The sequence below is a fragment of the Jatropha curcas genome, chromosome 9 (assembly GCF_041381405.1).
Source record: "Jatropha curcas cultivar XTBG-Jc1 chromosome 9, XTBG_Jcur_1.0, whole genome shotgun sequence".
NCBI lineage: Eukaryota > Viridiplantae > Streptophyta > Magnoliopsida > Malpighiales > Euphorbiaceae > Jatropha > Jatropha curcas.
The window spans coordinates 5,272,982-5,300,614 of record NC_143159.1 but is presented as its reverse complement, the minus strand read 5'-3'; the positions used below and the strand labels follow the sequence as shown (position 1 = coordinate 5,300,614).

Sequence of the window (27,633 nt, the reverse complement as noted above, 5' to 3'; positions counted from 1 at the left end):
CATTCTGGAAGAGAAGGACATTAACCAGTGGGTTCCATCTTTGGCTTGTATAACTGTACTTGAATTTTTAGCTTGTGATTCTTGAAGTTGGAAATCAACAACTCCACCCCAAGATTTAGCAAGGGCCAACTTAAACGGAAAGCCAAAGAACCATTGAGAAAGCAAAGGGCTGGTGTCCCTTATGAAGGAGTTTGTTCTTATCTACCAACAAATAATTCTTTAATTCACAAAATAGCATCGAAAATGACAGTGAACATTCCTAAACCAAACTTTTCCTTCAGCCACAGAAATAAAACTGCTGAATGTGAACTGTCCAAAATATTATTTGTGTACAAACAAAACTAATCACGAACAATGAAATGAAGCCATGTGTGCCTGTCCCAACAAAATAAGCAAATGAATAAAGTCAAAAGTCCAAGGACATGACAACTAAGAGAAAAAACTCCTAACCTTGAAACATTGTCACGTGCCTAAACAAAATTTGCAGAAAATTTATCTTTATAGAACATCCAGTTACATCTAATAATTAAAGCCAGAAAAATAATTATGTGAACACCAGAGATGCATTTTGCAAATCCCAAGATTTTGATGGATTTCCAATATTTTAAATTATGGAATTGAATGGTATACTGACAGGAGATTTAAGCAAACACAGCTTACCTGTTGGCATTCAGTTACAATAGTATGCTTCTCACCATTATATTAGCAGAGAACTTAAAAAGAATTTTAAAGCAGAAACTTGCATAAAAAAGGACAGCGGTAATCTCACTTGCTAAAAAAAGAACAGCACTAATCTCAATTTTCGAAACTTCTAATAAAACATTCCATCTCTTTTTCAGTCACATCTCATCAAGCACCTGTAAAAATGTTAGGTTAGGGTAACAGCATTCAAATATTGCTGACCAAAGCAGGAATGATATCTTCTGCTAATATAATGTTTCAGGCTTTATTTCATGTTAAGCGAGAAGAAATACCTATGATATGCCTATACACTTATTTAAAATATTTTTTTCTCATCTCATGTTTCATGTTTAGTGTGTGTTTTATGAATTCAAATTTAAGCATGTCAATGTATCCTAGTGATAAGTTTAGAAACAACTGGTAAAATTAAGCCTAACGTTTCATGATTGTCAACTCAGGTAGATGCAACCAAATATGTCAAACAAAAAAGTATACTTGAACTAATCAACAATGCTGTTTACAATGTTTCCCACATGGGAGAAGAGGATGGAAAGGAGGGGAGGGGGTATTGTTAAATATTTTACACATAAAAAACACCTTCAATTATTGCTAAGAGCTAAAATCAAGATCATCCAGCTTCTGCTTAATACCCATAGTAACAACAATTCAAGGACTAGTTCTGTATCATGACAAAGATAAACAACTTGGAAGTACATACAATGGAAAACAAAGAGATAGTTATAATTACAGCTTTCTTATTTTAACTGCACGTGAGAACCTCTTTTACATCCATCATAGAGCCATGATGTGATCAAACATGTTCTCAGAACAGTATTGACACCAGAGGCAGCAAGCTGCATCTGACAAACTGCATAGAAAAGAGAACGAGAGAATCATTAATGAATAGAACAAGAGTATCTTGAAAGCAAAATAAAATGTTTATTATTATGAAAATGTAATACATCCAAAATCAGATTTTATGCACCTTAAGCAAATCTGAGCTTGTAAATATCATGATCATATTGTATATACGAGAGTACGTCATCTCTTGCAAAAGTACATGCACACACACACAAGAAGAGCATTTCATTTGCCAATTGATTTTGGACAATTTTCAGTGACAAATGACAGGAGTTAAATGGAAACTTAGTGCCCTAGCATGCAGTTTTAGGAATTTTTTTCTTTGCAAAGAATACAAGACAGATTTTTAAATAGTCATAAATTTCTCCTCAGAGACATAAAATATACACTCACAACCCCATTCCCCAAAAAGGAAAAGAAAAAAGAACTGGGATGTTGTGACATTATGCCCTAAACAGAAGTATAGGTACCACTTTCAAAAACCATCAAAAGTAATCATAATCAAATTTAGCATCGTCTCCTGAATTTATAGTCAATACTATGACAACTGCAATTTGAGAAAGTATTTGACTAAAACACCAAAATAATATTGTTCTCAGAGATCTTTACAGTAAATAAACAGTAACATGTCAGAGATCAAAATCCACATTACCTTATCATGTTCCATTTTTACCACTGCTTTCTAATTTCCGATCACTCAGTAGTCCAGAACCAAATAAACTTTTCCCTCCCATCTCAGAGACCTTTTGCATATTATAAATGTGCCAACTATGCTCACAAAAGAAAAATAAATTTCTACATCATTTCCCTCTCAAACTATAATCCAATTCCTCTTCCTTCATTTGAGCATATTTATAGAGCTTCTCATTGAAAATCACTTGTGGATCCTTATTAATCAAATTCCCACTCTCATCATAAGCATCTTTCAAAAACACAACCCAGTTCATCTCTGTACCAGCAAGATAAAATGTCCGGGGCTGCCTCTTAAGCATATCATATGTATGCCTAGTCAAACAAAATTCCTCCTTAAACTCCACAATGTGATGTATAGATGCCCTTTTCTCCAAAGTCAGGCTTAGAAACTCATGCAAAACCCCAACCCTATACTTCTCAGCCTCCAAACTCCAAAGTTCCAATCTTTCCCCATCACTATAAGGGGAAACCAATGGTAAGGTAGTAAAGAAATTCAGCTTCCTTTTATCCTCCTCGTCCAAATCTAAATCCTTTGCGTGCTTCAATGGGAACTTAAATGCCCTTTTAGCCTTATCCTCATTGACCATGAACTCTTTCTCCAATTCACTTACAGCCAAACTTGGATCCCAATTAACTAATTCCAACACTCTATTGCCATCATCCCCAACCACAATTCTAAAATAATCAGGGTATTGAACCACTCTATCTCTAAAATCATCAGGAATGCCAAACAAAAAACGGCAATGATGAATCTTACTCAAAGGAATCCGCTTTTTCTTAGATATCATTAGCAACTTCAGCACCTTATTAACCCGATCGCTCTCCATCGAATCCATTATTGCTCTTTCTTCCTCGAGCAATTCTTCCATGAAATCAGTGAATCCGAGCCACATTTTGTTATCGGTGTGCCGATAAGTTTGGAAGATGAGCGGGTGGCGCTGAATAAAGCGGGTGACTTTGCGGCCACGTGAAAAGCCAAGCTCTCGATAAAGCTTGCCAGCGTCATCAAGGCGGAGGACGTGCTCTGGTTGCTGGGAGAGGAATTGCTTGGATTTAGTGAGGAATCTGAAGTAAGAGTCGCGCTCGACAAGGGATTCAAAATGGGGATTTCGCGTGGAGGGATGCTGAACGGGTTTGGTGCGTGGGGAATCGGGTTTTTTGCGTTTTTTCTTGTACTTTTTGGGGATTTTGGTAACAAGGAAGGAGGTGGAGAATGGGGAAATGAAGAGAAGAGTGAAGGGGTTTAGGCTCGGGTTAGGGTTTTGGAATTGAAGTGAAGTTAGGGCTTTGGAATTTGTAATTTTGGAGAAGAAGAGGCGCCAAGCCATGGAATTCAGATTTGGAGGTAAATCAGTGAATTCTCCTTTTTTTTCTTGGTCTATGTTAGTAATCAGAAATCAACCGTATTTGGTTACGTACTCGGCGGGAAATAAAAACAGGTAATTCCGTAATTGTGAAAAGATTCATTTTTTTTTTTTTCTCTTACCAGTTTACAACATTGCACGAATGTGTTTTTGCAGAATACATTACATTTTCGAAACAAATATTACAGGTCTCGAAATAAGACCAATCAGTCCACCTATAATTGATTCTTATTATTGTAAGTATAATCTTTTTGTAACCTTAGCTTTTTTTTTTTTTTTTTAATTCATTTCTTTTGAGTAATGGGAAAGTAGAATGTTAATAGTTAGAATTCAACCCCGCCCATAGTTAAAAGATTGTAGTTTTGTCTTACTTATCGACCTGCAAAATTATTTGTTTGTCTTTTGTCTTTCTCTTTGTACAAAAACAGAGTTAATTGGGAGGGTGGTACAACTAGTTTGGACCATAATTATTATACCAAAAACATAAATATTTGAAGCACTCGTGATGTTTCATTACTTGCAGAGGTGGAACCCAGACACAGATCATGTACTTGAGTGAGATCATGCACTTGAGTGAATGTGGATCCAACCGTTCTGCCTCAGATTGTAGGCCATATATAATCACTTGTCATAGTACCTTCAAGTCCATAAATAAGACATCACGTCTGCAAATCAATGGATCTAAAGAGAAGGTCAAGCAGCTTGCAGCTTTATTAAACCATTCAGCACGAACATAACACATTATACTGTTACCCAAGACAGATGTAAAAACAGATTTATAATGACAGGATAAGTAGAAGGAAAAATAAATAAATAAATAAATATTCCTTACATAAATGAACTGCCAAGCATTTTTATATACTACATCAAGTATGAACTTGCTTATTCTGTAATCATCTTCACAATCTAAATCATGTGGTTGTATAAGTTGTAATTTGACATCGCATTGGGACATGGATATTGAAATCTGATTCTATACTCTCGTTTGCCCGGCATCTCAACTGAGTAATTACATTGCCCTATGTATGCCTTACGGCTTCATAGGAATTGTGGTTGGATCCACCAAAAGTTCATTTGCTTCCTCTCATCTGTTTCCCTTTTCTGTTTTCAAAATTTTTTTGATTTGTCCTCTCTACACTGGAGCTTTATGATCATTAAATTAACATTGCAAAATGAATATGAATAGTATGATTTAATTTCTTAGGCTCCCTTTTGAGTAACTCATACTCAGCTTGCTTGCCTCTTAAAGAAAGGTTTCTGGCAGATAAGGAGCCTCTCGTCACTGTTACTTTCGATCTCTACGACCCGTGCGTCCCACTTTAGCCTTGTAGCTAGAGCTCTTGCTGATTCAATGAGTGGTGCTGTGTCATGTATTATCACCCAACCCTGCATCGACCACAAACATTAAGACACTTGAAAGAAAAGGGCAATTTTACCATGCAATCATAACAGATCAACTGTTCCTGTAGCATTCAAACATTAATTGACCATAAGAAAACTTTAATGTTATTTAGTCACCCTCTCAACAATTACATTTTGCAAGTGAAATAGAATGGAAGTTGGTCATGCATTGAAAAGCCTTTTTAAGAACATAGTCAAAATTCAAGAAACTAGCATCAAATCCATTTGAATCAGCTGCAAGACAATTATATTCATTATAGTTTGCGAGGAGCTGCAAGCATGCTTTTCTTTTAATCAGTGACATTTTTGGCTTATCATTAACCGCATCAGTGGCTCACCTATACACAATACAATCTATGAAGTGTAAACATGATGAATGTCTTTTTCACAATGAATGATGATACAAAAGGCTACCTAAGAAACTCCAGACAAGACAACAGCAAGTGATTACATACTAGGACAAAGTTAAAGTGACTCATATGGTATAAAGTCCTCTATGGAGAGAATTAACAAGTTAGTAGCAATATAACTGCAAAGGTAATTCTTAGAGTCATGCACAAGCATATGAGGGTAACTTAGAGACTTTTAAAGATGAGCAAAGGAGGTTGTTTAGACAGTGTATCCAACCAAGAGACGTTGACAAAAATAAACATATCCATTTTTCTCACAACCGCATAACGAAGTTTATTTAAGTCAAGTACCTCTGGGCGAAGTACTCGATCAACCTCAGTGAATATGTCCAGCATGGTACACCTACGCTGCTGACCAGCTTCAAGGGAAAGAAGTCCTGCTGCGTGCACTAAATCATAAGTTCTAGGATATGTTGGGAATGCTTCACACCTGACATGAAAAACATCCAACCAATTAACAGAGTGAAAAGGTAATAAAAGCATAACTCCAACTACAAATTACTACACAATTCCTAAATGAACCTAATTAAAATCCATCAATTGTTGACACAAAAAACTTACTGCATCAACCAATGTTACAAAATTAAAATATGCTAAAATCCAAGAACAATCTAAAAAATTTTCTATAAATTTCAAGTGATAGCATGTCCATCAGCAAGCATTCTTCCAAAGGGTGATCTTTTGAAATTCCAATTACATAAGCATAATGGTTGTAACTGACTTCAGGGAGGAAAATTAGTACAGTGCTATTACTAAGCTTCACTATGAAAAATGTATTCTTTCTGAGGGACTACCATTAACTGAAATTGAGCATGAGGTTTTCTTGTCAACACTTTCACATTGACCAGTAACGCCTGCCTAGTTCATTATCAGGACTGTAAGCTGAAGGCCTTCTGGGTTCTGGTGGAATTGTTTCTATAATCTCTTGGGGTTAAACCACTCAGAAAAAACCTTTTGGCCAGTCAGTTTCCTATTTCTAACCGAGTTTAAGGCAGAGGTATCACAAATCTCAGAATTTATTTACTTTTCGAAAAACTCAGAGCTAAAGTGCTTGCATATGCTTGAAGGACCAATTTAATGCCAACTGCTTCTGATAAGTTAGTACAGGGATAGTGAGCTATCAGAAAGATGGCAGATGGATGATAGAATTACCAGTCATGCAATACACCAACAAAGCCTCTGTCAAGAATCATGGGTAGATGGTTAGGTCCACTTGTTGGCACCACATTCATTACCCACACAGATTTCCCAGCTTCCAACAGTGCAGAATTAAAACCACCAAATTGAGCATTCATATCTAGCACATTTCTAAGCATGTTATAAGGCGGAGAAGGATCCTCATCACCAGGTCTCTTTGGATGATCTGAGAATATTAATGGTGACAGAAGAGACCAATAATTAGTGACTGCTGTTCTCCAATTTAGAGAGTCCTCTGTGAATTCTTCTGAGTGCAAACCTGATGAAGTATATAAGAAATTAACATAAAACTGAGGGTAAAAATATAAGAATATAACATAAAATAAAATGCAAGGATAAAAATGGCTAAGATTCTCACTCTTGGTATTTATATCTCTATGTTTATACATTAAGATACTGTTCTCAAACTATGTATAAGAAAGTAGCTATTACCATATATTGCCAGCTCATTCTTGGTCAACTGAGACCTTGAAGGCCAGGTGCTCCTCTCTTGTATTGGAGTCCACCGGCGACTCTGTGTTCCTGCTATGCATGCTTGGAGTGGTCGATAGTAAGGAGATTCAACATCATGACCTCTACTGCAGACAGAAGGGCCTGAACCAGACTTCCTAGAAACAGGAAACAGCTCGTGCTGTAAATTATGACCATATAAAGTTCTCAAGCAGTTAAGTGTGCATTTATATACAAGCAACATGACAGATGATATATTTCTGTTGCTGACACTTCACTTTATATACCCAATTTCCAATATGCAATAACTATCTAAATGCCTCAAAGAGACATCGGTATTAATGTATAATCCTTCTAGTATTAGAATAAAACACGATAGAAAAATATTTGATACCCTGACCAAATCCATAAAATAGCGAATTGCCAATATTAACAAAACTATTTTGGCAATTGTCTTACCTGGAACTGTAGCAGTTCCTTTTTGTAGTCTTTTTCCACACAACAGTTTCATCTTGTTGAGATAACATCTCCCAACAGATATTTTCTGCAAAGTCTCGGACAAAATTCCACCTTTTCAGGTTCTCTTTGTTACGAGCATTTGTAAGAGGTGAAGTCCAGACAAAGTATCCACCGGGCTTTAAAACTCGATCAACTTCAATCAGAAAGATACCATCTGCACATGTAAATATTAAATTAGTAGGAGTGCAGATAATGCGGATAGTATTAGGATTTGCCTGAAGACAATTAGCAAATTTATGATACAAATATCTTCAATGGATATCTATCTTTTAAATACATCAGCAAGTTTAATGAAAATTAACTCGAATCTTACAATTTGATTGTGAACCGTAGGATTCTATTAACACTAGTTAGAACTTGTACAGGAAATATGGAAAGTAGGATTCAGACTATCTCACATTTCAATTCATTTACATACTATATTAATTACTGATGTAACACCAATGTAGAACTAGTACCTTTTTTGTCCCAATCAATGCCACATCGTGCACAATGCAGCATATCAAAGGAAAGAGAAGGATATGGCAACTGTGTTGAAGTAAAAGAACCAATCATTGCAGGAAGACCCCTTTCAAGAGTAAGCTGAACTTGACTGCCTGAAGCTTCATAGTTTGCAATGCACATAGTTAAAAGCTGTTCTCGAAATAGATGTGCTCCAAAGCTACCATAACCACATCCTATGTCCAAAATGGTTCTTACCTACAAAAATTAGGAAATAAGTAATAATTTATCATTAAGTGACTTCCTCCAAAGGAAAACTAACATCATAAATACAATATTATGAGAGCAGGTAACCGTTGCATCAAACCCTGTCATGGCATTGTAAAGCAACCTCACATGATATCTTATGGCACTTTTTTGCATCTAAAGTTCCAAATGATGATAATGTCTTTGCAAAACTATGTGTAATAGTGGCTTAATCCTAAATTTGATCTGCACGAATACAGGATTAAATAATAGAAGCATATTTTGAAGCATTTTGGAGCCTCATTGAGTTAAAGTTGCAGAATTCTATTCATGCTAGAATTCAAACGTTGTGAGTGAATCTCTATCACACACTGTCAGAATTTCTGATTATAGCAAGTTGAAAATTAGCTCCTCCCATTGTTTACTTAAAAATTTCTTATTGGCCAGGATCACTTTATAGCACTACCATGTCACAAAATTAAGAGAGCACATGAGACAGGATAATTAGTTAAATTTAAATGCATAGGTCTGTGTATATTGAGTGAGAAAGAGCGACAGAGAGATTGCATATATCCACTTACCCCAGCTTTTATGAAGCTAGATTCATTTCTTAGTCCAATCATTTCAGCAATTTGATGAGAGTAATCTTCAACACCATCGAACATAGAGGCTGAACGAAAGGAAATTTGCTCTTGATCCAACATCATCATTCTGGCAAACCACATTAAAGGAGAATTGAATGAACAGTAGGAAAGTAAAAAAGATGAATTTAATAGAACTTGATAGAAAAATTCTGGTCACCTCTTGGTCAGACTACCGGAGGAAAGTACTTCCTGTGCAGTAATTTTAACATTTGAGACCCAGATAACATCTCTTCCAGTAGGCCATCGAAGAGGAATCCTATAATTTACTGGTGGAAGCACTAAACAATTCTGCCTTGATACTTGCCCACAATGACGGTCATTCTCAGTACCATCAGAATAACCCAAAGCAAGGTTCTCTGAAACATTGAAGCAAGGAACATGATTTTCAGACTCCTGAGGACAGAACTCCACTTCCTTCAACCTTGAGGAACCAAGAGACAATTCGCCAATATCCCATAGGTCCGAAACAAGTTGCTCCTGAAGCCGCCTATAATTATGGAGTATCTGAACTCTTGATGAGGTTGATATTGAGATAGTCCACCAGAAAGATCCAGTAAGAGCAAGAACTAAAATCACAGCTAAACTCAGCTTCAAAAGCAGCAATGTGAATTTGTGCCTACTTCTTGGAGTACCAATGCTGAATGGATCAGATGCAAAGCCATTTTCACCAGTTCCATATTTAGAAGGAGAGCTATTATCAGGGAAAAGCACCCTAAGAGGAAATTTCAGGGCTAAATAACTTTGATCTGACGAACGGTTTCTATCCAAATCTTCCTTTTCTGTTTTATCTTTCATTTGGGAGTCCCATAACTCTTGACTGTTCCCTGAGTTCCTCCCTGATATGCCTCGATGCAGAGGCCTAGACATTTTCTAACCTGAAAATCCCCACAATAAAAGAAAAATTTTTTATATATGAACAGATGACACCCAGCTTGGTTCGAAGCTAAAGACAAAGAATCCCATATAAGATATTACACCCAAAAATGTTCTTTATCAAATCCTGAAAACATTGGATTGAGCCAAAACCACTTATTGTTTACTGTAAAACAAGCTGAAACAAAAGAAAGAGATGACTAGTATCTTAATTGAAGATCAATTCCCAACTAATGAAGCTAGATCCATAACCCAGCAAAACATAAAGACTGTAAGTGAAAAGAAAAAATTACAAATATTTAAAAGAATCAACTTTGTTGGTAATCCTAAAACTAAACCCAGAAAAGGGAAAAGGAAAGAGACAATTAAGATTCAAAGAAACTAAAGAGCAAGTAAAATCAGTTACTTTTTTTTTTTTTTTGGTAATAAACCATTAGAATCACTTTTATTAAGGTCCTTAACCTCGAAGAAGCAAAAGGGCCAACTTAAATCCCAGTGAAATTCCACTTCATTTCAGTGCCTCACACTAAAATATTAACAAAAAAAATCTCATAAAGATCATCAATCAAATAGCCAATAGAAAAAAGATAAACAAAATCATCCGCAATCTAGCCAAATCTAGCAAAAGAAAAAAGATAATTGAAAAGAGAGAAAAAAATTACCTTGTACAGGAGCACAACAGATATGCTAAAGTGCTGAAACAAAGTGCAGAAAGAATTCCTGAAAATCAGAAAAAATTCACCAATGGTTTTCCGTTTAAACCCACAAAAAGCAGCACCTTCGGTTCTTCTCGTTCTTGTTCTTTTATCTTCTTTAGGCTTCAAATCCCAATTACATCTATCCCTCTCTCATTATTAAACCTTTCTTGTCTGATACATACTTGGGAGCGAGAGAAAGAATTTGTATGGATCCAATCCAAGACAAAACTCTCGTGAAAACTGAAAAACTAATCCTTTTATATATAGTTCCTTTGATTTGAGGTGGGTAATGTACAACTGTGTAAAATATGCTTCACTATAGTGTAACTGTGTAAGTAGCCAACGCGCTTATTCCCAGTTCCCCACCTGCACAACTCCTACCTCGCAAAGGCCAAAGCTTTTTTACTACTATCATTTATAGTTCCATTTCTACATAGCACACTGTAATTAGCGTGACCAACTTTATTCGGCAAAGTCGATAGATTGAACTCTAAAATTGTCAATTTAACCTTCAAAATTTTACCTAGATACCACTTTATAGTTGAACTTAAGATGAAAACAAGTCTGAAAAAAAAAAGGAAAAAAAAGAAAAAATTTCTATTTGCTATTTATAACATGGTATATCTTAGTTGCATTGTGCTTTCCTTCGTCTTTTATTTCTAAATTAAATAATTCATTTCATCTTTTTACTTAAAAAAAATATCAAGTTTGAAATTCATTTAGGTATATAATCATTTAAAGCAAGTGGGCATTTGAATTTACATCTGCAAAAAAATAAAATTGCATGTGTAATTTTTGAACTATAGTGATTTCGTATTTTCTCAGCTATAATAATTTTATATGTAGAGTCTATTTCTGCTCATTCAATCTTTCGTTCCAAAAAAAAAAATGGAATTTAGAATTTACTATGAAACCGTGTGTAGATCTGAGGACAGAGGAACAGAAAGAGAGAGAAAGCAGACCCCCAAACCAATTATTATTATTATTATATATAAATAAAAAAGGTTTGCTTCTGTCTGTGGTGTGATCACGTTTGGCTTCCGCCGGAATTGCCGGACACTTACCTCTGTACATGAATTTATAAATAAATTATTTAATTTTTATGGAATTTCTGCAGGTAAATATTAAGTATACAAATAGTAATGCCTCCTGTCACTTATTTATATTAATCTCACATAATTATTAATAATTATTGTTATTAAATAGTAAAATGGAATTCCCTCAGAAATGTGGTTTTTGTGTTCTGTTATTGTAATGAATAACAATGATGATACATGTCGTTTTGAGGAGGAAATGTCGATGAAACGAAATGATTTTTCACGGTCCAAAAGGTCACAGTTTTAAGACAGATTTTCAACCCCTAATTACTGCTACATTACCAGTCAAATTGCCAAAAGACATTGCTGTTATTTTAAATTTCTTATTTGTTATATTATAAAATAAATTAGAACACCGGACAGTATTTATCTAAAATTAAATTATGGAGGAAAAAAAATATTTATCAAAAATAAAATTTCAATTCTCCTCTTCTATTTATTTATTAATAGTCGAGCGAGAGTGAATAAAATAAATAAATAAATAAATAAAAGTATCGAACAATTTTTCCATTTTGGCCGTAGGGGATGAGTTCGCCGGCGCAGGGAATATTGTGCCAAATGGCGAAATGTCTCTGCTCTTTCCAATCATATCAAAGTGGATGGTGCAGATTGGCTTTTAACGGGTAATGTGACTATTCAATGGAATTTATGAAATATGGAATTTATAGATTGTGAAGTTAACATTTTTAAACCATAAAAATCAGTATTATTTATAATTTTGAATGGATTTTTAGAATAACATTAATTAATTTAAATACATATATTTTATGGTTTAAATTTCATTCATTCAGATGAATTCATAACATTTAATAGAAATGAAAGTAATATTTTTTTATATGATATATAATTATTGACTTAATAATAAGTGTATATATGCGATACGAAACATATCTAATTTGTTATCCACTGTATTGCCGTTTTTGAATCAACACCTTTAATCTTATTCATTGTAACTATTAGTAGATTAAACTTAATTAGTAAAGTACAAATTAATTAGGAAATAATAAATAAAAACATGATATAAAAGCATTTAGTATTCGATGGAGAAATCCAAGTCCAAAATATTTCAATAAAGAATTAGTTACAGAATGATGCAATCAAAGAATTTCATTAAAATTAATGTCACACAATTCTATTTTTTTAATGTGGAGACGCATAGAAAGAGATAGATCACATGTGACATCAAGATCAAAGTCAATTTTCGCCTCGCCGTATAAAAATACTATACTAATACCGTATTTTTAAACTTTTGATTGGGGGCGGGTCCATCTCTGCCGCGTTTCTCTGTCGGTGGACCGACTTTGTAACGCGTCTGCTACATATGGAACCGGTTGTATCTACTGCTACATATGGAACCGGTTGTATCTACGCTTGTCGCAGAAGATTCACGGGAATTTAAGATTCACGAGATGTATTTGAATTCCGGGTCACGGCGGGTTTGCTGGCTCAATGCTGAGCTGGACAACAATTTTGGTCACGAGAGTTTTTGGAGTCGAGTACTATTTGGACTGACATGGCAAATGGACTTCAGCCTCCAGTTTTTTTTTTTTGTAATTTTAATTTTAAATTTAAAGATTCAAATATAATAATTTTATTTTATTTTTCTAAAAAATTAAAATGGCAGGGAAAGTACCATAGATATAATGATAATGGGTACGTTTTGATGTGGATTATAAATAGTTGTTGGAATTTTCCTTTTATCAGTGGGGTCATAGTTGCAGTACTGTCTCTTCACTAGTTCTATAATAACTAAAAACTTGAGTGTGTTCGGAATTTTTGGTACTTATCGCATTTATGTAATTAGTTTTGTTAGTAAATTTTATGGCATGTTTGAACTAATTGTTCTTTCAACTTACATTACAACCAGCTTTATATTTGCTCACTATCATGGGGTAAGTGGCAACCTACTTGGCTATGCAGCTTATAGCTTTTCTTTTCTTTTCTTAGAGAAATAAAAAATATTTATAAGTTAACATCGAGCGTTGATCTGATCTTCTTATTTATATAATAAATAAAAAGTCTCAAATTTGAATCCTTTCGAATATATTTATTTTCATTAAATTTGTGCGCCAAAGGAACAGTACTCTTATTATGTAGCTCGTAATATTATTTCAGCCATAAAAGGCTCAATGGATTAAAAATATATTTATAATTTGTTTGGCATTATTTTTTTTTTTTAAACCCATTTATAATTTACAAATATTTTGAAGCAAATATTTTAAAACTATAAATTATTTGTTTTATATATACCATTTATAACCAAAATGTATAAAATTTTAAGATTAGTTAAATAGTTGGTACATTGGGTCTCGGACAATAGACTTTCCATCCTCCTCCTGTCCTCCATTTATTGTTTGATATCTATATAAATATTATAAAAATATAGAAGCACATCCACCCACGTGTCATAATATCAACACATTGAAACGTTGCCGTGACAATTAAAATGGTTTTTATGTTAATTTAAACTTTAATTAATTTAACATTAATATTATTATCGTTAATATTAATTAGTTTTTTCAATTAATAATATTATTTTATATAATAAAAATTTTCAGTTTTTTTTATAGTTTAATAATATTAAATGCTATTATTTTTTTCAATAGATTAACTCAGGTGTCATAATGTCAAAACATAAGTACTGTGGTAGCAAAGGAAATAATTTTGAGCTTTTAAAAGAAATTTATTGAGCTTTGTCATTGTTTTCACTATTTCTGTCTAGAAATTTAGTTAAATCAATTGATTGTTTTTGACAATTTTTATTATATATGAAATTTATTGTAGTTATTTTGTGGATCCAAAGTGAGTTGTTGTGTTTATTGTGTGACAAATTGATTGTAAATGTATATATATGAGCATTTGGATTTGTTAAGTGTAAGGATTTATACTTGAACGATGAATAATAAACTATTGGTGATTAATGAATTAACATAAATATATATATTAAAAAATATATATGTTACTCTTTTAGCATTATTAACTCTGTTACCAATTTTAATAAAGTAGTTCGATTTGTAAATCAAAATTATATAAATACAATATTGTACGTATACTCACTAAATACAAAAGGATAGCATTGTATGAATCTAGATTCTTTGCAATTAAATGATTAGCATATGCACATGTCCTCTCTCTATCATGCATGACTCATGAAAGACCACATAAATGCAAAAAAATATTTTAATTAGTACTATTGTGCCAATGACAGGGCAATGAAGTGATGTTTGGACTCTGAAAGGATAAAATGGCAAGTGCAAAGAAACTCACAATCAATCAAATTGGAATCCATCAATTGAAAAATTAGCTCAATGTATGAAATTGATGTCCCATTTATAAAATCAGCCGAGGCATGTGGGCTTTATTTAGTGACAATAGCCTCAGGGAACCCACCACTTCACTCGTACTTCTGATTAATTATCAGACCACTAGCTTCGTATTGGTACTTGTTGGTGATGGCAACCTTACAAAAACTTTTCAAATCAACACAGTAAGCTACACTCCACTGTACAAATATATAATTATTTATTATTATTTTTTGTTTTTTATAGACTAATTAAGAGTACCATATAGAGTCCACACCTTGCCAGCTGCTAGGGTTTTTCTAATCAAATGTGATGACTATTGTTGTGTCACAATTCTAAGTCAGTCTAACATTGATTTTGTATTTCTTTATTGCTAGTAACATGTGTAATAATTATTGTTCAGTCTATATAATTAATTTAATTTATGTTGTTAATTAATTATGACTGGTATTATAAGGTAATGAAATTTTTAGTCACTTGTTATATTTATTTAACTTAAAACAAGAGAGAGAGAAAGAAATAAATGACATCAGGATGATCTCATGCTGCTGCAATTTGCAAATTTCAATTGAACCATACATAAAAATGGAAGAATGGCCTACATAGATATACATATATATCTAATATCTTTTTCCTATCCAAAATCACAATCGCCTTCGAAAATGGAAAGGACCCACGAATTATCAGACCATAAATACAGAAACTATGGTTTTACCTCCGTACTAAAATTTCTTACCATCCCATGAATTGAAATCCATTTTGCATGTTTTGTTACGCAGTAGCTAGGCACAGCATGTGTCTCAGGTGAACTTGTCAAACCTGCCATTGTGGGGTTCAATTGTCTTTTCATTTCTTTCGGCTTCCCTTCTTCTATTTTTCCCCGCTTCGTTAGCTATGCACATGCTCTATTATTGCTTGCTTTATTACTGTATTATTTGTTTAGGAGGACCATGCACGAACCCTGCATCCGGAATCTTCAAATAATTATATATTAATCCCCATGAAATATTTTATAGTATGAATTAATATTTAAGGTCTAAAAATAATCTTACCTGGATGTTTATTTATTTATTTTGAAATTTTGCAAAATGAATGATTTTTATTTTAATTTAAACGTTTATTTTTTATGTCATAATTAATAGTAATATTCAGGTAAAATCATTTTAACAGTAGTGACACTGACCATATCAAGTTTCAAAATTTGCAGCTTTACAAATAAATTCATCTCATATGTTATTAGTTCAAAATGAATGACTTTTTTTTTTTTTTTTTTTTTTTTTTTTTGCATTAACAAGGGTGTACTTCATCCTTTCACGATCAGATGAAATACTAATCTCTTTCAGACCGAAAGCAATGATGCTGATTTTACGACTCGATTATGTAATCACCAGATAGGATACAATGCGTTTCAACCAGTTATTTTGGATCAAAATGATCTTATTAGGATAAGATTAATGTAATTATCATTAAAATAGTTGTATTGGGACGAGTGTAACTTTTAATCCGATAGTTGATGATGTGGTTATTATATAAAGTAAAACTAATCCTCACGGACCCTAGAAAAAGACAAGTTTAACAAAACCCAGTTTGATTTTGATCCTTGATTCTGTGATTGACTTCACTTAATTGTTATTAATTAAATCAATCAATATATGAGTTGAGAATGAGAGTATTTAAATCAATTAGTGGTAATTGTCCAATTTTTATTTGGTTTATAAGTCAAAAAGCAACTAAGGTGAGGTGGGTGCGTCTCCATATAAGAGGTTGCAGATCAACTAATTATTTGACCTATAAAACCTTAAACTTAACTAAACCTATACTATAATTTGAAAAAAACCAAAATAATTTTCTCTAACTACCCTATCCATGATTCCGTGATCATCGCCTAAAAGCAAGACCTATCGTTGTCGGCGACATGATCAGCTACAGCCATGACCATACTGGTTCTATTAGGATCTGTGAACAGGAGATTATGATAATTAATACTATCTCCGTTCTATAATATTTGTCACGTTTAAAAAAAAATTATTTCAAAATATTTACCACATTTGTGATTTCAAGGAGTAATAAATGTTTACTTGCCACATTTAGAATTTTATGTCTCTTAAAAAATTATTAAATTTATCTAAGTTACAATAAATTATTGAATAAATTATTATATTACTTTTAATTTAATATATTCAACTACTAAACTTTTTAGGAATTGAAATAATAATTATTGCTCATGTACAAAAGGTAAATATGAAAAAAAATTATTACTTCTTAAAACTACAAACCTGACAAATATTTTGAAACGTATTACTTTTTTAAATGTGACAAATATTTAAGAAATGAGGGAATAAATAATCGCCATTCGTTTAGTGCTAATTGTCAAATTATTTAAGTAGTTTGATGATTAATGTGAAATTGCTTAATAATCCGCTCCATGTTTAAATCTTAGAAATAAGTTATTTTCCTTGAGAAGTATAAAGTTCAATAAAATAAAATCATTCCTAATATTTATTTACTCATATATAATTAAAAGCATTTAATTGGGATTAAAGTTAATAGAAACATTGTCCACTCGAAATTTTCATTTTTTTCCCCATGATTTTATGTATTTCTTAAAAAGCATAAGCATTGACCCATTCAAAAATTTTAAATTTCACTATTATATAAATATTTTATGCATATTTATAAGGCCAAAAACATATTTAAGCTCCCAAATTTATCTTATTCTACCCGTTAAGTATTCAAACTTTCATTTGTCGCATTAAGTGCTTTATTTTTATTATAATCAAAAGCCCTATTTAACTATAAGATTAAATAGATATCCAAGTCAATAATAGTAAAAAAAAAAAAAAAAAAGTAGATAAATGACAATGTGATATATGAAAATCTTAATTCTCATATGAAAACAAAAATAAAGGTAAATAAAAACACAAAAGAAAATGACGTCAAAATTTTCCTCCTTAAAACTAAAAAAAAAAAAAAAAAAAAAATCTTAATCATATTGATAAAAACTTTTATCGTCAAAAGAATTCGAATTTGATATTTCTCGTTGCTAATATTAGTGAGGATGTCGATGAGCGATTGATATACGTATAAAATTTCAAATGTGTAACAAAATTTTTTTTTTTTTTTTCACTTTAGAAATCATGATGTAATAAAACAATTGATTAAGATAATTGCTTAAAGCATCCTACAAACATTTTTTTAAAAGAAGATTATAATTTAAAAAAAGCATTCATTTGGCTTTGGCAAAGGAGAACTGCGTGTAGATATAATGAGAGTGATTATAATAACATAAGAATCATGGAAAATCGCTTTTAATTATTCTGTTTATTAATATAATTAAATTAAATATAAATGCTCTCCACTTAGTAGACCTTCTGGGCCCTTATCTATCTGTATTAACTGTATAGAATCAAAGACAGACTATAATACTAAAAGCTTATTTTCTTATGAAGAAAGCGAAATAAAAAAAAATCACATAAAGGACTTCAGTTAGTTTGGGATTAAGTTTCAGGGGCCGTTGTTATTGAAATTAATTTCAATTCAGGCAGTAATTTTTGTAATTTAGTATAATTTGAGAAGGGACAAAAGGATGATGAGTGGTCGAGAGATGCGTTAAACAGAACATGTCAAGCCCGATGGGCTAAGAATGGGTTAGGTCTTTGGCAGACCGAATGACAAAAACACGTGATCATTGCTTTCCTTTTTAGTTTTGGCACTATTCTTAACTGCCGTGCATCATAAGACACATACATATGTTTGTATTTTTTTTTTCTTTTATAAAATATCATCTTACATAAATTATTTTCAAAAAAAAAAAAAAAAAAATCATATTACAAGGTTGTAGGCAGGCAGCCAGGCCCCCAATACATAATGAAAAATCCACTTCAATTCATGCCAAAAGCATGGTGCAATTCACTCCACCCATGTGTCCAATCACACATTTATATATTATGCTTTTATCCCTAAAAAATCTAATTGAAATTATTACATCAATTGGCAAATAGTTACTAAATAAAATTTACAATTCAAATCCTGATATAAAATTTTTATGATCGGATTGCATTTACTCTTTCCCAATGGGAAAGAGAGGGAGGAAAATATTAAAGGAAAAAAAAAAACCGAGGGATTGTCAATTTTCTTTTGTTCAGTAAATTATTTAAATTGTAAAATTTAAGTAATTATCTCTAGTTTTTATGAATAATATAAAAATTTTTTTACAATTCAAATTCTGATATTGGAATTAATTAAATTTTTTTTTATGTAGTCTCATATAAAATAATTACTTAATTTCCTATGCAAACAACGGAAAATACATTTCTTTAAATATTTTTCATAGTTATTTTCCTTTTTTTTTTAAAAAAAAAAACTCTCATCTAAACAAATAGTTAGTTTTCTAATAATATGAAATGGGTAGGAAATTAAGTAATTATTCATGGTTTTTATCTAAATTTAAATATGAAATTATTAATTCATGAAATAAAATTTAAATTTATGTTTTAACTATAGTTTTAAATATTTAATAATTTAATAATGTGTAACAGTGTAAGTAATAGTTTTAGATATTTTTCAGATCGGTAGAGCTAAGTGATAATATGAATCTTGGCTGAGCTATATATTAAATTGAATGACTTTCAATCAACTTAAGCATCATCACTACTTTGAATGCTATATATTAAAATTGAACGACTTTCATCAACTTAAGCATCATCACTACTTTGAATTCAGATTGTATATGAAATAGACTCAAAGACTTTATAGATAAACAATTTTGAAAGCGTGTATGAGTTGACAAATTATAAAAGAGGTCTTCTTAAAGTAAATATATGTATGCAATCATATAAAATCTCAAATTCGGTTCAATTTTAATTTGTCTTCATGTAATTTAAGCATAAGAGTGGCTATAGAACACTCCACCCGTCTCGTTTTTAAATTGTAATTTTGAAAATCATCTAACGAGATCAACATAAAAGTTAATAATAAATTTATATAAAAAATATATGAATTTCATATTATGAAATAGCTACTTTATTTCATTTCATTAAGGCCTACATATGTAAAGGAATGCAATCCACAAAAGTTGGTGGAATTATGATTATTGATGCACACTACACTTCTTCTTCGAAAGAGTAACTAAGAATGTGCTAATGTCGCGTTACCATTACCATAAAATAATAATAATAATGGAGCAATTTTTGCAACCAAACCACAAATCAATTGTTAAGGCCCACAGTCCATGTGAGGGGGGAAGCTTCGATGTAGACACTTACACTCTCTCCACTCTCACTCATTTATTAGTCTCATCCCCCATTCTTACCCATGCCTGCATTTTCCTTTTCAAATATACAGTAAAAATCGTGGATTAGTCAATTCCATGTAATGATAATTAAGTAAGAACCATGAAATTGTCCTGACTTGGTGCTTAGGTGAGCTTGTCTGAGAGTGGACGCAAATATTGAAAATTGTTGAGAAACCAGAAAGTGATATTTATAAATTATTAAATATAATCAAATGTCTGTTGAATTGTAAATTTAATTTTAATATTTAAATTTCTCGAAACTTTTTATTTTAGCGTATAAATGGAAAATTTTTGAATAGTGTTTGAACCAAAAAAATTTATATATAGAAACGAAACTCGGAGCACAATACTATAGAAGATCTAAGCCAGCCAAATTCAAAGTGCAGGGATGGATGGTTATCTATTTCTATCCCTGCAGTTAAGATAGGTGTCCCATGCCATCGTCATCTATCCCTGCACAAAAGACAGGACTGAAACATTCGAATCCATCCCCACGTTTGGCTTTGATTTCATTTTCAACTCAGGTTTTAAGTTTTATAAATAAAATTTTGATGCAATTTCAATTTCAGATATTGAGCTGTACAATCATAAATGGAAAAGTGGAAATAATTAATGCAGATGTGAGTGTTCATTCTTGCATCTCCTGTACTCTCTTTATCTATTCTCACATAAAATTCATAACATAAAAAACTGCAAATGAAAATTTACTTTCGCTTTCTCATGATGTCCGAGGAAAATTTACTTTCGCTTCTGTCTTAACTAGTGTTTTTTACTGTCTTTATCTAGGTTTCAGATATTGTTTGGGAACATGAGAAAGGAGAGGAGGAGAAAGGATTAAAAAAAAAAAAATAGAAAAAAAAAAAAGAAAATTGGTATGACATAATAACCTGTCTTGAAATATTAGTGACCATGGGTGAGAGATAAATGTAGGTGAAATTTTACTGATCATGGGTGAAAATAGTAAAATGGTGGGTCTCTACTGCAACTTCATATAAGATCCTAATATTAGTAACTGAAACTTTAGCTAGATGTACCCAAAAAGATTAAAGAAGGGACACCTCATTTTAGAGTAAACAAGACAGTAACTGTATTTTTCTTTTTTTTTTTTTTATTACCAAAAATTTCTTTTAATATTAAAATTCGGAAAAAACTTAACGTAGCCATATATTTAAAGGGTTGTCATTTAGGCCTTTTCAATACATCCATCCTAGTTCGGAGATGCTAAGTAATAAAATTTGGTAAACTATACGCTTAATTTAAAGTATCTCCTGTAAAATAAGAAAAAAAAATAAGAACAATTGAAAAAAAAAATCATATAACCTTACTAGTAAAAATAAAAACCAAGCAAAAAAAGGATATTATTGCATCTATACATCTCTTAGCGAAATTACCAGCAAAATAGTTTCTTTTTCGATTCACATAATGATACGAGATATTACTCGTGAATTCTATCATCGTATCAAATTTATTGAGATGTTTCTACCGCTTCTAAAAATATTTGTCCCTTTGAAATATTCAACATATAGCATTTTTCGAATCTGATTCAATAATTAAAGAACAGTATTTAAAGTCCGAAAGATGAAATATTCTAATGCTTTAAAGATGGGGAGAAGTTCTGTATAATTAGAGACAGTAACTGTATTAATGACTGTAAAAATTAAAAATTAAAAATTAAACAAAAAATTAAATATTTTTTTTTATAGTTCAAAAACAGAATTACTATGTATAAAAATCAGGCAAAAACACCGACACCGTATTGATAAAGACATGCACTAAATGTGATTAGAACAGGCATCCATACTTGAATCTTTAATGCTATAAACAAAATGCACAACGGAGAAAGCACGTATGATCAGATTCCCAGTACAGTTGATTCAGAAAAAGGAGATCCAACCAGCTAATAATTATACACACACGTTTTTTTATAACTTATTATATACTCGTGATTTTTTTTTTTTTTATTTTTGTAGACTTAGAATTCAAAAAGTCACATATCTTAATAGAATCATACTAATTTATATCAATTTTTGATGTTTCAATTTTTATTATCCAACTTGGACCAGACAATAGTTTGATTCCCAGTTAAACCGGTTCAATCAACTAATCCGGTCTAATTTTCAAAATAATTATAAATGTTATTTCATCATTTCATTTTATTGTGAATCTGTAATTAAAAAACTATACCATAAGTTTAAAAATATTTATTAATATAATAATTAATGATTTTTGTAATAAATTCAATATTTATAACAAAATGAAATAATAAGTATAAACAATTAATAAACAAACTTGTTAACAAGCATATTAAAGGAAATAGTTAATGAGCAAAATACGAGCTGGATCACAAGCCTATTAAACGAGTAGGTTTGTGCGCCAACTAAATGAGCTTATCTGCGGAACGATTTTAACAAGCCAGCTCATGAACGTAATAAACAAGCTTGTTTGCGAGCCACATAAAATATACAGTTTCCAAACCTTATCAAACTATTATATATTCAGATTAGTTTATTTATTTAAACGAACTTGAACTTAAAATTTTGTTCAAATTTAATTCATTTACTAATTGAATTTTTATCGAACAAGCCTCGAATATCTCGTGAATAGCTTGATTGATTTATAGTCCTAACAATGCCAATAAACTAATGTTGGAATCTGCCATTGTTCATTTGCTAATAATCATTAATTATAATTAATTAATTAATAAAGACAATGAATTAATCTATAATTTTCACAAACTACTAAATCTTCAAGAAAAATAAAAATGAAAACTCAGATACTGAAACAGAGACAAATGAATACGGGAATCATCCATTTTCCAGAGCATCAAAGTTAGAATTCTCCAAGTCAATAGTCACCACAATGTCTTCAAAGCATCAAATAGAAATCTCCAACTGATATTAATTTTTTATTGGCGGGTCAGATATGAATATCACAAAATCCGGCCCAAAGATTTTCCACGAGCGAGCCTAATCTGCAACAGTCTGGGCTAAATCCAAGTGTAAAGTAAACGGAGGGTAGCAGTTTTGTTTCCATTTTAACTTGTGTAAATATTGCATGGCCCAGCCTAAATTGGGCCTGGTCTTATCCGAATTGGGCCATGAAAACCACAGTTGCATTTGATTTTTATTGGAAAAGAAAAATTGAACTCCAACATTTTACTTTGTTTTTCATTTTATGGGAAAAAAAAAAAAGAGATTAGAGACTCGTAATTTCTTAGAGCTCTTGTATTACGTTAGGTATCCTTTTCCAGTCATAACTTTTACTTCTTTTGGTTTACACAAGTATCATGGTAGGTATTCTGTTGTGAAAAATATTTTTGATATAACTTATATTAGCAAAACCACGATGCAAACATGACGAGAGGATTGCAGTGTCTTTTGAAAAATTTTTTTAACAGTTTTGATATTGTTGATATCATACCAAGAATGTAATTCTAAATATACACAAATTATGTCAGGCACAATCTTAAGAGCTCATTTTATTTTTATATCAAAATTGATTATGATATTCAAATGAAATTCTCTGGACACATGAGATTCTAAATTTTTTGAATATTCTAACTTTACGTGTAAAATTTGCTGAAAATGTAGTCACTTTCTAGTGGATAGGGAAAAGGCGCCAACCCTCTTGGCCCAAAAAGTTTTTCCTAATCTCTAAGAAAATTTTCCTAATTTACTGAATGAAGGGATGATTTTTTTTTTTTTTTTTTGGATTTTCCCATTCTTTAATTTTGAAAAAAAAAAAAAAAATCCTTTTAGCCCTCCATGAGGGTTACATCTTGGCTTGACCCCCTTTTTAACTCCAAACAACATTATTAATTTAAGATTTGTTCTGTAAAATTAAGTGCTTTGGTAGCTGTTAACTGTTATAGTAGCGTTTAACTGTTATCTATTTGAATAGCTTTTTTATAAAACGCTAAAAGTTAAGCGTTATATGATAATTTTTCACAAAACGCTATCTTAATATTTGAAAATTAGTTTAAACAAATATATTACAAAATACTATAAAAGTTGGCGTTTAATATGTTAAGTATTTAAAAATCTATGGCGGAATTAGACAAATCTATGGCTGATTTTGGGCTTCGTTCTTAAGACAGCGACACAAATTGATCGCGAAATGACCAATAGAGCACTCTGTCCGTATAACTGTAACCTACTGCAGTGACTGACATTTACCAAAACATTACGGCAGTTAATACTGTTCATAAACTCTCAACCAACAGGGTAATTGTGGCAGTTGAAACCCATCATTTTCCTATACACATTAGTCACCGATTCAATTCTTTCTTTTATTTGATCAACTAAGGAAGGTTTTGCGGCTATATATACACTACTAAATATTAACTAAATTAATCATATTCACACCTATATATTTGATATTATTTATAAATTGGTCGAATATGTGAATTTATCTAGTGAATATATAATTTAACTCAACTCGTAAATCATAAAAATGACCAATCTAACTTAATTTATTATGTTTTTAAATCCATTAAGTGAAATTGGATTGAATTGAATCTCTCAAATTTAATTGAGTTAGAACGGATTGTGTGTAGCCCTATCAAATAATCTATCAAATAATGAAAATATCTCTTCATTAATAACACAAATTCAAAACCGCAAGCTGAATGCCTATATACGGCAAGTAAATCATGAGATGATAAAATTTATGAAATAGAGAAGATGAATTTATTCAATTTTGACAACAATTTAGTAATTGAGTGACTCATACATAATACATAATACAATAGAGAAACAAAATTTGTAGCTATTTTCATTTTATAAATTTTCAATACAAAAGAAAATATAAATATTTTGTTGTAATTATCTTCCTTCTTCTAACAATAAAAGAAAAAGAAAATTGACCATTTAGTCCTTCAATATTAATTGAAATTGCTATCATATTCCTATTGTTCGATAGGAAGATTGATTCATTCCTGAAATTTAGTATTACTAAACTATTTAGTTCTTCTGTCCTAAAAGTATATTTTTTCCCGCTAAATATCATGTCACATTTGATTACATGGTCTCTTATGTTTAATATTGATTGATATTATTTAGTTCCTCACCGTCATGATTAAATTACTATATATTTAATCCCTCATTTAATGGCAAAAATGATATTTTTTTAAAACATAAGGACTAAATAGTTTAATAGAATTAAACCTTATGAATAAATCAACTTACTCAAAAAATAATATGTGAATAGAAAGACGATCTAAATGTACTAATGTAGTCAAAAGAAAGGGAGTAAATAGTTAATTAATGACTAAAAAGAACATCCATCTCTTTTTTATTCACTAAGTACAAGAAACATAGTTAACCTATTTTAAACACAAACAAAGATCACAAGAACATAGACCTAAAAGATTGCTATGAGAAATACGAGAAGTGTATAGTTACAATTCGTAGGAACTAATGATCGGAGGATGTTCGTGTGGGCTCTATTGCTTATACTATTGGTGTAGTCATAATTTCCAAGTGGCAACGAGCGTCTATGAATCCGAAACACTGCCCATCAAGATTAATGATTCTATTGCCAATCTCAAAAACATTCAACATTATATCACCTTCTGTGCATTCATTTGTGTTTCATCCACAATTTCCAAGGTGCAAACTTAGATTTTTCATCCACAAGCAATGATATGAATATGAGACCTAATGGTTCTATATACATACATAGTTGTCAATAACGTATACATCAATCTTGTAGCCTTATTTTTGGAGCATTGAGGGACCAATCGTTTCAATTTATTTCCATCTTTTTCTTTTTTTAATTTCTAAAATTATATTTAGTAATGAGAAATTTAATTATAGTTGATTTGCATTTTAAGAATTTCTTATTTTGATATTAACTATTTGTATTTCGTGGTTATTAGACTAGAATTGCATGTTTCTAACACCAAATCTGCTTCGTAAAGAGTAAAGTGTTTTCATTGAATGTTTGCTTTTGAACACTCTTATAAATCTCCATTTAAGAATTTTTAGTCCAAGAGAGAAACTTATGAGTGTATTTTCCAAGAAAAAAGGGGTTTGAGAGTGAGAGAATTGGAAAATTACTGCATAAGTAGGATAATTTAAAGAATATGGAAAAAAAAAAAAAAAAGGAAAGAGAGGAAATAGGCCATTGAATTGATTGGTGGGTGGTGTTGGTCTGTGGGTCAGGTGATGCTGCATTCCTGCATTCCTGCACACTCGTGGCATAGACAAAGATGATAGGTGAGGTGTAAAAAGAAAGTAGATGGAGTGCCAGCTCATACATCTCAAACAATGAAAGGACCCCACGTGGACACGACTCTTTTGCCAGTTCACAATCCTACGCCTCCTTATAGCTGTCTCCTTGTCCCTAACGCTGCTCTCTTCTTTTTCAACCTGAACAAGTTCAATTATTTATAGAAATAAAAAGCTCAGAATATAAAGGGCTATGTATGAAGCAGCAACACAAGTATAATACTAAAATACGAATATAATTTTCTTTTTATAGTATCCAAATTAAAATATTTTGCGTTGTAAAATGGAGACGACAAACGATTATGTTCGATTAGGAATGTGGTGTGGCTGTGCGTGGAAGAGTTCAAAGTCATAAGTACAAAGTCATAATTTGAAACACTTGGTATGACTTTGTTTTTTGGTGGGGTTATGGCTAATTTCAATTTAATGGGTGTTATGTAAACTAATTAGGTAGTACTATATATAAAATTAGCTTTTCATCAATTTAATATATATTTTTGATGATTGACCTCGGAAATTGTATTTGCCCACACATCATCAATATTTTTCCTTTGCTTTTCTTACATTCCTACAACAATGTCTCTCATCGATCATAGAACATAAAGGTTTTAATCCTTTAGTAAAGTGCTCTTTCCAGCATTAAATTTGTTTTTTCATCCTTATAGAGATTAAGACATTTATCATCCTAATCAACACTTAGTTAATTACATATTTAACCAATATTATAGCATTATATTATATTGGTTTTAATTAAAGTAATTATATTTAAGATTGCAAAATTATCAGTTTAATTCTCCATCATTTAATTAAAACACAATAAACGTATCCAAATAAAAAAGAATAAAAGAATATTATTAATAAAGTATAGTTTGGTTGATCTTCTTATTTATACGAGTGAGAGATTTCGAGTTCGAGTCCTCTTAACTACAAAATTTTCACAAATTTAATAAGCTTAAGGGAAAACTATCATCTGTTGTATAAATTATAGTGTTATTTGGGCTTATTGAGACTCCTGATGAATAAAAAAAGGATAAGAAAAATATTACATTTGTATTCTATTGAAAAGTTTTTGATTGGTTTCATATATGCCTTATGTAAGACATTGTTTTCGTCCTAATTAATTAGCTGTCTTTTGTGCATAACATAGTAACAGGCAATGTAAATGGTGAATAAGAGTGATAAGTATATGTAGAATCTGACGATAAATCCATTCGAATCCCTCTTCCCTGAAGA

At 31.3% G+C, this 27,633-nt stretch overlaps 2 protein-coding genes across 2 annotated transcripts; both read right to left on the bottom strand.

Annotated features, from left to right (window-relative positions):
- Positions 1 to 1,156: 1,156 nt before the first annotated feature.
- On the bottom strand, positions 1,157 to 3,799 carry LOC105630623 (Ubiquitin carboxyl-terminal hydrolase family protein). Its single transcript, XM_012212496.4, has 2 exons — positions 2,195 to 3,799; positions 1,157 to 1,549 (listed from the first exon to the last, which is right to left on the bottom strand). Exon 1 carries the CDS (start codon positions 3,561 to 3,563, stop codon positions 2,343 to 2,345), a length of 1,221 nt encoding a protein of 406 aa, XP_012067886.1. The 5' UTR covers positions 3,564 to 3,799; the 3' UTR covers positions 1,157 to 1,549; positions 2,195 to 2,342.
- Positions 3,800 to 4,389: 590 nt separating this feature from the next.
- Positions 4,390 to 10,857, bottom strand: TSD2 (S-adenosyl-L-methionine-dependent methyltransferases superfamily protein). Its single transcript, XM_012212497.4, has 9 exons — positions 10,443 to 10,857; positions 9,065 to 9,782; positions 8,845 to 8,974; positions 8,035 to 8,275; positions 7,517 to 7,730; positions 7,040 to 7,215; positions 6,563 to 6,866; positions 5,702 to 5,840; positions 4,390 to 4,985 (listed from the first exon to the last, which is right to left on the bottom strand). The coding sequence occupies exons 2-9, from the start codon at positions 9,772 to 9,774 to the stop codon at positions 4,827 to 4,829; spliced, it is 2,073 nt and encodes a 690-aa protein (XP_012067887.1). The 5' UTR covers positions 9,775 to 9,782; positions 10,443 to 10,857; the 3' UTR covers positions 4,390 to 4,826.
- Positions 10,858 to 27,633: the final 16,776 nt, after the last annotated feature.

Excerpts from the sequence above, each read along its gene's own strand:
- LOC105630623 (XM_012212496.4), bottom strand. The coding sequence starts at position 3,563 with ATGGCTTGGCGCCTCTTCTTCTCCAAAATTACAAATTCCAAAGCCCTA.
- TSD2 (XM_012212497.4), bottom strand. The coding sequence starts at position 9,774 with ATGTCTAGGCCTCTGCATCGAGGCATATCAGGGAGGAACTCAGGGAAC. Across the intron at positions 7,216-7,516 it reads AGGAACTGCTACAGTTCCAG|GAAGTCTGGTTCAGGCCCTT; the intron begins GTAAGACAATTG and ends TCCTGTTTCTAG. Across the intron at positions 4,986-5,701 it reads ATCGAGTACTTCGCCCAGAG|GGTTGGGTGATAATACATGA; the intron begins GTACTTGACTTA and ends TGGTCGATGCAG.